The 14,633-nt window shown below is 40.8% G+C and overlaps 1 protein-coding gene and 1 long non-coding RNA gene across 6 annotated transcripts in view; one reads left to right on the top strand and one right to left on the bottom strand.

Moving 5' to 3' along the window:
- Positions 1–9,715, bottom strand: part of LOC125331436 — a 29,925-nt gene extending 20,210 nt beyond the window's left edge. The window contains exon 1 of the long non-coding RNA XR_007206058.1: positions 9,621–9,715. This is a non-coding gene — a long non-coding RNA (uncharacterized LOC125331436). The remainder of the gene's footprint in view (positions 1–9,620) is intronic.
- The window catches only part of FGD5 (FYVE, RhoGEF and PH domain containing 5), a 99,015-nt gene that overhangs the window by 36,887 nt on the left and 47,495 nt on the right, over positions 1–14,633 (top strand). For all 5 annotated transcript variants that reach the window (XR_007206057.1, XM_048315408.1, XM_048315407.1 and 2 more), the window contains exons 3-5: positions 1,244–1,373; positions 8,840–8,898; positions 9,009–9,039. Coding sequence is in view for 4 of the 5 variants with exons in the window: in XM_048315408.1 (XP_048171365.1) it covers positions 1,244–1,373; positions 8,840–8,898; positions 9,009–9,039 (220 nt within the window). In the remaining variant the exon portion in view is untranslated. The remainder of the gene's footprint in view (positions 1–1,243; positions 1,374–8,839; positions 8,899–9,008; positions 9,040–14,633) is intronic.

Genomic DNA, 14,633 nt, shown 5'->3' on the forward strand with positions numbered 1-14,633 from the left:
GTCTGGCCAACATGTCTACCGGAAAACATGAAGATGTCAGATTTTGTTTCTCAAGACAAAAGACTTGCCCTGTTGGCTGAACACTGGAACCTTACCCTGGAAATGTAAAAGGCTTGGGGCCACTGTGGTGTATAAGCTGTATATAAACTCCCAGAATGACACTGTAGTCAAAAAACCAAATATGATCCTTTAATGTGAAAACTCAGTAAAGTCAGGTAGGAATAGATGGGTGTTACAGCTGATACACACGGCTTGGTATACATCTTTTGCCTGTGCTGGAATAATGAGTTTTGTGTTGCAGTACCAAGAGCAGTATCAAAAATGGATAGTAGCAAAAGCTGATGCTAAAATGGTTGGTAAATTGAATAATGCTAATGGATAATTGGATGAAGTTCAGAGATTTTAGAATTATTAAATCATAGGCGGCATGACACCAAAATCTTCACCTATTTCATATAGAAGTCAGAATAAAGGGACAACTTGAATACAGCTTGTGAGTACACAGTAACAAAATCTGGAAGACTGCCACCAGGTTTAACAAGATCCAGCAACTGGAATTTGGAGCTAAGCATATACAGATCAGCTTTAGTCATGCTTTGTGGAGGTTTTGAGAACACTGGCAATTTTAATTGAAGGTTTTTTTTTTTAAATAAAATGCTGTGAAACCACCGGCCTGTATTGCACTGGCCTGTGTTGCACACCAGGTCCAGTACTCTTACTGCACAGCTTTCTCTGGGTTTCTGGAGCTGGATCCATATTCCCTTGAAACAGCTCAAGGATTCTGGAATCTGAGTATCTTGTATATCTTGTACTTTAATTGATGCCATTGGTATTACCATTATACTTTTCTCATCATTTTGATGTTTTCACAGAAAACCCATTGTCACAATATCTAACTTCCATTTTAAAATGTTAGCATTATTTTACTGCATCCATTTTGAGGGGTTGACTAGGGATAAACAAAGCAGTTTTGGTTGCAGATAAGCATGAAGTTTTTACTCCAAACTGGGCCAGAACATTGATCTTTTGGGGAAGCTTGAACGAGTTCAGTTAACTTCCCATTGCTCCTTTCAGAGTCTTCTGATTGCCTAAACAGTTGCCTTTGAACCTAGCAGCCAAAAAAAACCCCTGCTTGATAAATCTTGCTTTCCAAGCCTTGCAGTTCTGCAGGGATTCTGTATGTCTGAGCAACAGCGAGTCTTGGAATAACACCATTGAGCTAGTCTGTTCTGTTTTTCTGCAGTGCCTACACTGAGCCCTACAAGGTGTGCCCAGTCTCTGTAACACCAATGGAAGTTGTCACATCAGATGAGGAACAAAAGAGTTCAGAAGATGATGAGAGCAGCCTTGGTGATCCCAGTCTCACCAACAAGGTAAAAAAACCTAAAAATGGTTAATGCATGAAATCTGGAGACGGAAAAGCAATTTGCAGAAGAACCTGGATTCTCAGCTCTTCTCTGCTCTTTGTCTGGTGCTCATTTAGAAATGGCAGAGCCATCAGTCCTTTACTCCCCCACTGCGCTAGGAACAATTTGCCTCTACAGCACGTGGCAAACGCAAAGAATGTAGTCTGAAGATAGACAGTGGAGGCAACATAAACAGCAAGAAAGGCCTGACTTGAATGTCAGGAAAAATGTCTCACTCCAAAGCATTTAGTTGCAATCTTGAGAATTTAAAATTACATTGAATAAAAAAAGACAAAGGCATTATTGGAACCAGTTCTACACTGGCTGGAGTAAACTGTCTAATAGGTCTCTCCCATCTCAAAATTCTCCCATCAAGGGAAAATGCACTTGTGTTAGTATTTATTGTACTGATTTCTGATTAATAAAACAGCTCTTAAACAAATTATGGAGAAGACCATGGAAATGGAACCATAGCTTGGCACCATACAGTGCTTACTTCCTGTAAGCTAAGTGCGGATGTTAAATGGTATCGAGCAGGTTTAGAGACAAATTTACCTTTGTTTTTCACGGGAGGGTGTGTGTGCGTGCATGTGTGCACATACATGTGTGTGTGTCTCTGTTCTTAAAACGTAATATGAGCCTAACAATCTACTCCTGGGTGAGATTGTGCAAGCATCCAGAGCATAGCTCATTAGGTATGCATGCAACAAATGGGTATGTTCTTCTAAAGTTTTCCGATTTGAGCCCCAGGAATTAAGGCTGCCTATGAAAATAGCAAAGCCTGATTTCCTACACGTCTCTCTGCCCTTTCCTTTCAACCTGGTCTCTCAGTGTCAGCTATATGGCTTCCTGATTGTAGATGGCTTTTGTTTGGTCATGAGCATGTGTCAGAGCCTGAAAAAGTCTGTGCAGATGACTCTCGCAGGTAATGGCTAAGTAAGAGTCAGCTCTGTCAAGGAGGAGCATAAGTAGATTGATTCTAGGAAGACAGATCTCTTCAGGCATTTCCAGAATGTGAAGCTTTGTTTAGGGGCAATTATAGAGAGGGGAGCAGAGTTTCCCCCTTACCAGGACACCAGTTCTTGAGAAACACAAAAAGAAACAATGCAGAATGACATTGAAAGGCAAATGAAATTCCTGTTGCTCTAATCTCAGAGCAGGAACAGGTTCCTTTGATTTCTCTTCATGCTGTATCACATTTACCTCTGCCCTGCAGGGTGCTGAGCTACCTCTGGTACCAGTGGAAAAGACTGTGGTTTGTTCTCCTAGATGACATGAAACAAGTGAAACAGTCACAACTAACCTTTATACTCTTTCCTCTGAGATTTGTGACCTTTTGTTTGGTCGTTTGTTGTTTGCACGTTGTTTTGGAAAGGAAAAAGCCTTTAAATTTCTGATATTCCCTGTTAAGTGAAAAACATTTTTGCCTTTCAGTTAATTTCCTACTAGTTAGCTGACAAACCACTAGCATTTCTAGAGCATACCCTAGTGTCTTATCTAAGACAGTTAGGTTTCTCAGCATCTCTTAGTTGTGATGCTAGTTGCGAAGTGACAGCACAATTGTGACTTGAGTTCATGAGGGAAATACATGCAATCATTGTGCACTTGGAAGCAAATTCAAGACTGCTAAAACCAATTTTATGCCATTTTTGTAGGGTTTTACTCAAGACACTAGGAAATGATGCTTTTCTAAATGTCTCCCTTATCACATGTCATTCATTTTAAGTGTTTTGCTGTGCTGGTGTAACCACACTGGATAGCTGGCAAAGAAGGCAGCATTTAGAGAGAACACCCATGTGCTTCAGAGTCTAACTGGAGGTATTCCTCCCACTCTTGAGGAGAACACAAACTAAATGCTTGCACATGGCTGACAGAGAACATCAGAACAGGTCTGGTTGCTTAGTTGGCCTTTGCTTCTCAAGCAAACAGTCAGCAAGGGTCACAGTACCCAGTGCCAGACTTCCTCAAGCTCTTGGGGAGCTGCCTTAAAACAGCTTCATTTGACAACAGGCCATCTTTCCAAGCTGACTAATGAACCAGTGAGTGATCTTGTCTCAGAACGCACTGGTATCCTTACAGAGGAATGTTTTTCCTACTCTACTGCTCCTGTCTTTGTTTATTATCTTCTCACACCAATCTTCCATGAGACAAGGGAACACTGCCTACCCTAACAAAAACCTGCCTCTATAATGACAAAGTGTACAGAACTTGCCCAGCTCCCCCATGAAGTGATACATCCCTTGGAGAAAAATCTTCAGGACAATATGGAGCAGCTATACAACATGAAACAGTTCAGATGCACTGTCACTTGGAGAGAATTGGGAGACACATATTGGTCTGGATGCAAAAATAGTGCCATGGATTTCAAAATGAGCTAATCTTGTCAAAACAGCCATTTAGGGCTGGCTAAGACCCGAATTTAGATTTCCAAAAGACACGCATGCATACACTAAAAACAAACAAAAAAAAATACCAAACCAAACCAAAAAAACCTTCTGGAGTTTGTTGGTTTGATTTCCTTTTCTCTCCTACTCAGGGAAACTTGGTTTAAATAAAGGCATGAAACAGCCTAAATGATAAAACTTCCTCCCTGTGCCCAGATATATGAATTTCATTTTGCACTGAGATGGATTCTACCTGCTGTCTTTCATTGACGTGAATGAATTCCTGTACCAAAATGCAAGCAGCATCTTTTGGTTTTGCTCACCTGCTTTCTCCCAGCTTGTTTGCTGGTGATTCACAAAACTTCCAGTTTGAAGCACATTTTTTCCTCTGATGTTTCTTTTTAAGGCTCATTTTTACAAGTAAATATAATATCAAAAGTTAGCTTTGTACACACATTCCTGGTATTGTTTCAACAGCTTGTCTCCTTTGAATTCCTGCTCTCCTAGGGACCAGATTCACACACATGTGGAGAAATTTTCAGGGGCTGCTGGAACCCCTGCACTGTAAACAATCTGAAATATAGCCAATAATACCTCTTGAGGTATCTTTTTACATTATCAGCTTTCTTTGAAGGAGCAAACAGAGGGGCTTTCATCTCTGTTACAGGAATTATAGAGTAAATGAGCTTAATAGTTTGGATTTGACTAGGCACCGACTTTACACAGAGTTCCCTTTGTCAGAACTTAGTTTTTGTAGCAGTCTCAGAATTTCCAGCTTAAAAAATATCAGAAATAGAGACAATATAATCTTGAAAGTGTACTTTGGAGAAGCACAGCTCCATGCTTTGAAATGGACTAAAATCAATACATACTGGTAGGTTTCATCTATTTCTAGTTATGATCTGAGTTTATGAATTGCCTTGGTAGTTTGAGGAAGATGCTGCATATGCTGGATAATCAGCTACCCCGCCGTATCTCCAGCCTCTCGCTTTACTGTCAGAATCTTCAAGCAAAAGTCTTCAGACAGTTCCTTTCTTGTAGGTACTTTTTTAGGACTCAGTCTCCTGTGCAGTTGATAAACCTTTGTCACCAGCCTCATAAAACCCCCAGTTATTATAAAACTGACAGAATCCCTGAGACAATTCTAACCCTTGGCTTACTGAAGATAAGGACCCAGCAAGGAGGAGTGATTTTATGATACATCCAGAGAAGAGAAAAAACCCATCTTTTGCAGAATAGTGGTCAAACTTGCAGGCAAGGCAGAAACCTAGGTTCTTGTCTTTAGGTTCACTGTAGGACAATCAAGTCTTTAAAGGAATTCACAGAGATGATAGTATGGAGAATGCATCTGCCTTCCTACTACATTACTACTACCACTGCATTAACAGCTCTACCTGGGGAAGTAGGTTAGGGTTGGGAAAGGGCAAACACATGTGGGACAAATGACAGCAGAGGCCTCAGGGTGGTCTGAACAGTTTCTGAGGAAATACACAGAGATGAAGCACAGGTTGGGAATCAGTGGGGATGGGTAAGGGGCAGGAACCCACCTACCAATTTAAGAATTCATTTTACTAGCATCTTGCAGAGACCCATACATATGGTCCTGTAATGACACTATAAAGCATCATGCCGTGGACTGGGCTTCAGAAGCTATTTCCATCATGCTGCTTGATTCAGACAGTGTCACACAAATGCTAAAGATGTATGATATATGCTGATCAAACAAAGCAACAGGCTTAAAAATAACCCCAGTAGTCAATGGAAGGCATTTAGACTGCAATCATTTGCACGATTTGCCCCACGGCGATAAGAGGCTGTCTCCCTTTACAGGGTGCCTTTGGAAGGAAAAAGCAGTAGTTGGACAAATGGGTGCTAGAAATACTGAAGCAACATCAGCTATTTTAAGAACTCTGTTATGGTATTAAAGATATATAGCAAACTACATTAAGCCACCAGGCAAAGGAACAATTAAGAATGTTCTCTTAAACTGGTCTGTAAACACAGGAAGGAGTTAGAGCTGAACGGAATCTCAGAAGAATAATAAGAATAAAAGAATGTGATTAATCTGTGTGAATACCTCTAAGAATTATAGTCTTTAAAGTAGTCAGGAAATAAATTTAATAAAAATCCTAGAACAAGTAACAAAGCCATAGCTGGAACATAAAGACGTTTCTTCCATCCAGAACACGTATCTGTTTGCCAGTTAACGGTATGGAAAATCTAAAAGTAAACCAATCTGTATGCAAATACCATTGAGTTTAGTCTAAAACCAGTAATATGTTACAAGGAACTGTATGAAGACAGCATATGAGGGATGTGATCTTACCCTGGTTGCAAAATGTGGAAGTCTATAGCAAGGTGAATAGCATGTAGCCAGAGAAAAATGGTGTAATAGAGAGGGAATTCAGATCAGATGTGTCTGAATTTTATGCCAGTGAAAACCCAAAGCATTCGGGTTAGTCACTTGGGACTTCTGATTTAACATATCTAATTCTAGCCAGACTGGTGGTGTGCTGGAAGAATGAAGGGGAACTTCCTACAGACATAATCCCTAATGCTGTTCCTATGAAAAGGCAGCACTGGAGGTAAGATGCTCCACCCTTCTCCCAAGTATCATAATAAAAGACAGTGGACAAAAAGGGGGCCGGCCACCCCATATGGCAGATGGAGAAGAGCTGCACTGCACACAAACAGGGAACACTAAGCAGAGTCTCAAAGGTCTCACAAGCAGGGCAGCTACTGACTCAACAGCAGCAGTACATAAGAATGCCTTTGCTGCTCCTTACACATTTCCACTGGGTGGGCTTGGTGCCCAGATTCCAGTAATCAATCATTCTGTTTTGCAAACCTTTAACATACTAAAATATGCACTCGTGCACAGACACAAAACTGAAATATGCTGGAGTTGGGAATTACAGATTTGTGTGCCTTGAGGAAGCACCTAATTCAGATGCCTTTCAAGGGACAGCTCTTGATTTATATAATTACACAGATCCTCCAGGACAGCTGCAATCTAGCTCTTCAAGGATGGGATCTGGAAGACAGATGTGGACTGCTTTTCCTTCTCTCTCACTGATTCACAGAGCTAACCTGAAAAGGTGATTTGTTCTTGCAATGCTTCCGTTTACCATTGGCACTACTGGGAACTGCTACATAGTGCATAATAATTACAAAATGGGCATTATGAAGTCACTCAGAGACTGAAGCTTATAAAACTGCTATAAGCCTCTGATTGTGACAGTAGCACTCTTGTCTGGGTACCATCAAGCTACAATACACCTACTCTGAGCTATCTCTGAAATATGACACACAGAGTAAAATGCATGAGGAGATGCAGTTTGTCCACGTTAGCATGGCAAGTTAGTGGCACACACAGTGATGGAGCTTCTGCTCCCATGTCTTCACTAGTTGCCCTGCTTTGAAATCCAGAGGGTACTTACTCCAAAAGAGTACTCCAGAGAAGCGACTTGCACAATACTAATGCTTCTGGTTTAGGAAATTGTTCTGTGATCTACTTGTGCTGCTCTTAGGCCAAACAACTCCATTCTAGACCCATGCTAGTTGCTGGGGGCAACTTTGCCCCCAGCCCCACAATTTTTTTAAGCTGGATCAGGAGACCAGTCTGGTTCTGATCAAGGTCATGCAAACAGCTGGGTCAGCACAACTGAGAGCTGGCACTATGCTCAGAAGGGAGGGACTGGCACTGTCGCCAAAGTGCCATCAATCTTTATGATTAATATGTCTTAGCCAAAATTCAGGGACCTCAGTGTCCCATGGCCTGTCTAGAGCAAGTCTGAGAGTGTCTCTAGCCATTGTCTGTCTTGTGTTATTTAACTGCTATTTGTTTAACCAGGAAATGAACTCTGAGATAGACAACAGTGTGTGTAGACAGACTTCTGGGAACAGGGAGTAGAGTGGGTGCAGGTCCCTCAGCTATTCACTTTCTGAAACAAAGTTCAAGTGATGATTATAACACTGCAAAGCTGCCAGCATTTTAGAAATCTTTACTCCCTGCAGCCATTCACCTGCCTAGTCCTGTAGTATAGCTCTCTCCCAGTTCCCTCTTCAGAAGCTGCCCTCCGGGCCTTGCTCCAAGCCTTTGCTTAGCAGATGGAGGCCATGGCAGCCATGTAGGGACCCTTGACTTTGTGCTTCACTGAGTCTTCTTACTAGCAACTTGGCCTGGCAAGCAATGGCACAAAGACTTGATACTGTGCTCATTTCCCCAGAGTCCATTTTAGGTCACTGAGGACTGCTTTTCTTTTTAACTACTAGACCACTATTTTAGCTCCCTACTTCGTCACTGCTGAAAAAGTCAAACTTTTCCCAGTACATTCCTTTCAGTACATATTTCTATGCTTTGGTCATCTCTTACTGTAAGGACGAGTCACAAAGTAGGAGCAAAATACCCTATTAGCCACTTGCACCTCAGAGCCTGCAGTTTGCTTCTTTCACAGTTATCTGTGTCTTCCAAGATGCCTGCCAGTTAAGTAGATGCCTCTGAGATTTGAAACAATGTTGTCTGCTGAAGTACTGAACTAATTCTGGAGATATTTAGCTCATTAAATTTAGACACTTTGTTTAGTGCACAATAAAGCCCTTTGCCCCATTTGCTTCCACAGGTCTCACTGACAGCAGTCAGAACAGTCTGGAATATGACCCATTTTGATAAAAAACTCCATTCTCCACATAGAATATCCTCAACAGCTGTGAAGCTAGCCTGTTCAAAGCTAAGCACTTTCTGCTTCTTAGACAAATTTTGGACCTGTAAAAATCCAGAAAAAATTTCACTCCTCCTTCAATAACAAGACATTTTTCAAATTTGCCATCTGTATTAGCAGCTATTATATTGTACTGTATTACTAGTATTTGAATTGGGGAAACAGTCTGTCATGGAAAGTCCAGGATGCCAGAAACTGAACAACAAAGAATAAAAGTCTGGTCACTATATTTACTATAGAAATATGTCGGTTCAAAGTGCTCTCTAACAGTGCTTTACTTTGTGGAATGAGACATCTCTTAATTGCCTCTGGCTTCTTCTGTTGACAGAAAGAAGGCCAGTCCAGAGTTTACCTCATTGCCCAGGAGCTGATGTCTTCAGAAAAAGTGTGAGTTTGTTTTTATAACCTACCTGTTGCTCTTCTAAAATTGAAGCTGCGCAGTCCACCCTTCAGTATTCATTTGATGGCAATTAATTAAAGTTTGTCTCTCTCCGCAGATATGTGGAAATGCTCCAGTTGTTATGTATGGTAAGTAAATAATTTTAATCACTGAAACCTAAATACCCTTTTATTTAGCTGCAATTTAAAAGACATAAAAGCACTGAAGGGATTTAAGTGAATTTGAGGAGGAATGGCTTACTGTGAACCAATCAAATCTATCATTTCTCATCTAGAGGGAAAAGCGTTGGCCAACAGTGCTTGTTGGGGCTGAGACTGGTGTAAGATGCAGACCAAGCCTAGTGCAGAAAAGGAGATGGTGATAAACGGGTGAACTCTCTCTCTTCAGAGTGAGACAGATGGGAACAGAGCTATGAAGCATGGGGATTTGGTTTCAATGGACTCACTCTGCTTCCATTTAAGCTTCTTGTTTTTTGATAATGCAATATTGGCAATAGCCACTGTGCTCTGGAGATCCACGCTGTGTCACAGTGTCTTGGTTTAAGACAATTTAAGAGGCGGACACTCTAAAATTAGTTACCTCCACATTAGTTTTAACAAATCCCTTTCCACCAATAAGGAGAAAGGAACAAGAGTAGATGTGAGGGGAAAAAAAACCAGTCTATAAAAAAATGAAACATCAACAGGCAAAAAATAACAGTAATACTCACTAGTTACAAAGTTGCTGAAATCTCAGGGACTCCCCGGGAACAAAGATAAACTCAAAAGGGCAGAATAACCCCTCTCCCAAGACGGCACCCTCGGCAGACCGCAGGAAAAACGGCTGCCTTGCCTATGCTGTTACTGGGTTAGGAAAGAAATGCTTCAGGACTTGCCCCGTCCCTTCCCTTTTCTGCTTCCTCTGGTAAAACCCCATGTAGTGAAATTTGTTTCCCTGTCTGCCCATCCCACTGCAGTAAAGGGATCTTACGAATATTTTGCATGTTCTCATTATTTCCCTAATTATGAAAGTAATTAAGGAAAAGAGAAAGAGAAAAAAAAAGAGAAGTTAAGATGTCAAATGAAAGTAAGAAATGGGCCTAAAGTAAACCGTTGAATGAATGCACTGGCATGCAAGTTAAGCCACTTACAGGTTGTGAAACGTCAGAATAACTGTAATCATGCACTGTGACTTTCCCTGTCCCAATTCCCATTGTCCTGGGTTAGAAAGTTTAATAAAATCTCATCAATTTTAGAATTGGGAGGAGCTATCAGATGCATGAAGTTTAAGAAGGGCAAAATCACAATTTTGATTAATGATTTCCTTATACAGTGGAAAAGTTCTTATGCTTCTTGACCCATACACTCCTGTAGGGGCTACAGGAGGCTTTTCTTCAGCATAGCCAACAAGCAAGTTTCTCAAATAATATTTAGTTATTTGTATGAGTTGGTTTTCTCACTGGTGAGGATGTATGAATGGAACCTGGGTTAGAGAATGAAGGAGAAAAGAGAAACAGGCAGCCTGTTTTCACACTTGTCTCTAGTTCAGTCACTCCTTGGTTTAGAAGAGGTCAAAAATCTTTATGGGAACAGGCTCAGAGGGTATGTTTCTGTGTTTCATTGATTGCCTTTTGCCCTGGCATACCCCATCTCTACTTCTATAGGCTGACATCTGTATGATACCTACCTACTGCAGTGGCATTCAGAAATAATCTGCAGGTTTCTCTGTTGCAGTCATGTTCAATCTAGAAAGCCACAGCCACAACAGTGTCACTTTTCCCACCCCAACTGCTGTTGGATCTTTATATTCACCTGTTGTCCAGTGCATTGTTCAGAATAACCAGAGAAACCATTACCAATTTTACAACATGTAAGTCCCTTAGAATGTAGGGGTAATATTGCCTAACCAAGGCAGTATTTTCAATACATAACACTAAAAGTTACAATAATCTAACTGCTCCTTTTTCCATATTTGAGTAGTTTTAGGAATACTCACATCAGCAAAAAACCACGCTTTGCTGTGCACTTGCTGTTGACACAAGTTTCACTGGCAGATTTCAGAAACAACCACGAGTGACCACAGCCACCAAATTGCTCTCAAGGTACAACACACCACTCATGGCCAGTTAGGCCCAAAGGCTTCCTTGACAGCATTCCTCAACGCAGGCATACGTTTCTCTCTGTTTCCCATCACCAACTTTCTCAAGAAAACAGTTTCTAAATGCTTATCATCAAGTCTCAAGTTTCATCTTCTCATGTAAACCCACATATTGGTAAGAAAGGCAAAGAACTAAACCACACCCTAGCTGCTTTCAGAAAGGAAAAAAAGGCTTTTCTTAGGCATGCAGCAAGAGCAATTTCCCATCTCATTTCCAGGCTTGGCTCGTGCTGCTGTTCATTCAGCATAACAGAATCTGTTTGGCCTTTCAGTGGAGACTTTAATAAACTGATTGATTGCCAAAATGATGACATTTCCACACACCCACTCTGCTATTGAACTGAAAGACTGGAAACATTGTGTTAGCTCACAAACTTGGTATCAGTTGGTGAGGTAGTAGGGATAATAATCTAAAAGGTTAGCTGTTACTTGCCCTACTCAAAGGTAATGCAATTCTCTGGAGCAGTGAGTTAAGAACTCATTCTGGTCTGAGCAGATGGAACTGGCAGGGCCTTTTAGTCCCAGTCCATGATCTCTTGCTACTCACAGTTTTTCTGAAGTTGATTAGTCTTTGAATTTCCTTCAGGATCATTTAATCTTCAAGCTTTGTCATTCTGTCTCCTATTTTTCTTTCCCAGCAATGCAGGCTGCACTTGACATCCTTTTCTTAGTGCTTGTTCCTGAACAAAATGCTGCAGGTGGTTTTCTCAGCCTAAAATTTCCCACATCACCAAGATGGTTTATTTGCTTCCTTTCAGCCAGTCTATTTCAAATGGCTTTACAAAATATACACGAATCAAACTTAAGTGTGACTCAGACTGCTTCAGGATCCCCGTCTGTATGGGATCAAGCATTTGCTTGATAGTGTATCATGGTCATGTTTATTTTGCCTTTCCTTTTTGATAGTGGACCTTTGGCTTTTGTACATAAAATCATCTTCTTTGTGTGTGTATAAACCCCTTTGAAGTAGTTATTACTTTCCTCCAAGACATTTATTGAATTAAGTACAACTCTGCACTGAAAAGACATCAGCCACAACACCTCCTTCTAAAAAGAAAGTTGATCCTGTTTCCTGGTTTGCATTTTCCTCGTAACAATGGACCACAACTCTTAGAAACAAAGAGACCCAGATTTATGCTTCCTAAGCATTTGGAGATATGGATATGAATATGATAAGAACAGATGTGTGCTGGTTCTCCAGCCTTCAGAGCAGTTTGGAATTCAACCATGCACTGGACATCCCAATGCTTATGACTGAAAAATAAATCTTAGGAAGTAAAAAAGAACAAAATCATCTTAGTGCTCAAGCCTCTAACTTGAGATTAAACCTCATTGATTAAACTCTAGTTTCAAAATTCTTGTTGGCGGCACATTCTCAAGAACAAAAAATAACTGCCCAATTTAGGAACCACTGTTACATGTTAGACAAAACAGAATTCCATCTTTCTAATTATTTACACTTCGAGTGAATGATTTGCTGAGCCTTTTTTACTACTGTGAATATCTTGGATGATGTTCAAAGTTCTGCTGGACCAATCAAGTAATTACTTTCCTAATTAAATGTTTTAGTGAATGCAATGTGCTGGCTAAACGAAGAGCTAGCTTGCTGTTAGGCCCTCTGAAGCTCTTATAAAAGCCTAAGGACACACTGTTACAAAAGAATAGCCTGCCCTCACTTACACTAGGCTGAATTTTTTCTCATTTATTTATTCATTGTTGTGTTCATCGGCAGTGGGAAAATAACTATGTATTGGCCAGGGAGCTTCCACAGTGGGAATGTTGAGCCAAAATAGCTTTCAGATAATCTGTATATCTCTTAAAAGGAGAAGGAAGCCACACCAGCACATCTGGCATCAGGACAATTCCCTGGTAGCAAGCCACACTGATACAGTATTCTCAGTGCATACTGTAAAGTCTGCTGGTTCTGAAATTCATTTGCAGTGTTTTGGATGAATGTGTGTATTTGGTTGCATGTGAGCGTGTGCTGAGGTCAGGGTTCCTGACCTAGATTGTACCCTGCATGGCAGGGTAAGACACTAACGTGGCTGCTGTGGTAGCATTTTCTGCTGTTCATCTGGCGTTGTTTCTGCTGAGTCCAGTAGTGAGAAATTTGAGATCACTGCTTCATACAGATCAGGGGTCATTCAGTCTGCTGTAGGAGATGTGCTACTTTTTAATTCAGGAGTGCCACTTTCACTTTCATCATTAGGAGAGGGGCTGCTGACTGTGATGTAGATATCTCCAAGGGCTACCATGAGTCAGAGTTGGTTCACAGGATACTGTACAGCACCTCATGTCTGCACTTGGCTTTAATATAGAAGCTCTCTTCTCTCCCTTTGAACTCTTCACCCTCCCCTCAGGTATAATGCCTGGGTGTCCAAAAGAGCTTTGGATTCTGCAATATGCAGAATCTATTGAATCTACCTTCGTTCTAAAAGTGAGAGTGGTTATAAAATTCTGCATCATTTTATGCAATTAGTGTAGACTTGTATAATTTGGGCTGCAACAAGATTTCCTGTTGTCCTCCCTGGCCCTCTCACACAGTGTCAAATATGATCACTTCCCATTAGTATCAGTCCATTAAAATACCAGCCTGACTAGGGAAGCAATTGCAATTCTAGATATACATGTGAAATTATTTTGTATGCATGTATGTTAATATATGTATGTACCTTGCTGAAAAGCATAAAAGTCTGGATGCCAGGTGGGTGTTGTAGTGTGAACAAGGTAAACATGCTGTGTGCAGATAAGATTTCTGTAGCTGAAGTGCTAGAATCCCCACAGGAAGACCAAGGCAGAAAAATGGCCATGGTTTTCCTCTAATGCATCTGCTCTGTACATTCACTACCTTTTAAATTTTTTTCAGTGTTGTTCCCTAATGGAAACTCACACATCTATTTTGAAAATTGTAGAAATATCCCAGGGGAATTTATTCACGCATCAGACCTTTCCCTTTTTCTTAATACAGACTAGAGATACATGCAGAGAAGCTGATTCAGCCATGACAGCAATAGAGGTCAGACCTCTGCCTGGTATAAATTTACATCATTTTTCTCTGGCAAGGAACTGCAAGAACAGCAGATGATTAACTTCTTCAAAGCATTGCATCGGGTACTTTTGAGCTAAGACTTCTTTACCTTGTTACCAACAACATGAAGCTAATTCAAAATCTGGGAAGCAGTTCAGTTCTATTCTGCTTTGTAGAAGCTTTGTTCCTCCCAATGAGATAATACAATAAAGAGCAGGTTGAGACTTTGTTTTCAAGATCTGGAAGCAAGATCACCCATATTCCTTAGACTGCAGGCATTCAGAGCTTTTCTAATTCAGCCACAATCTAGCAATTTTGTCGTTCTAGTCTAATGTGCACTTTTTGTTCACAGAAATACTATTTGTTTCAGATATTTCTCTTGGCCTGTTAAAAGAGTGGCTTTGCTCTACAATCACCATTTTCTACTAGAATGTCACAGTTTCTAGCTCAAATGCAGGCCTGATGCTAGGAACACAATGCTGCGAGCCAGTGAGAAGGAACCTCAATTCCCACCTGCAGAGCAACTGCTGCTCAAACCACAGGACTAAAAATTACTAT

Source organism: Corvus hawaiiensis, chromosome 11, assembly GCF_020740725.1.
Source record: "Corvus hawaiiensis isolate bCorHaw1 chromosome 11, bCorHaw1.pri.cur, whole genome shotgun sequence".
Lineage (NCBI taxonomy): Eukaryota > Metazoa > Chordata > Aves > Passeriformes > Corvidae > Corvus > Corvus hawaiiensis.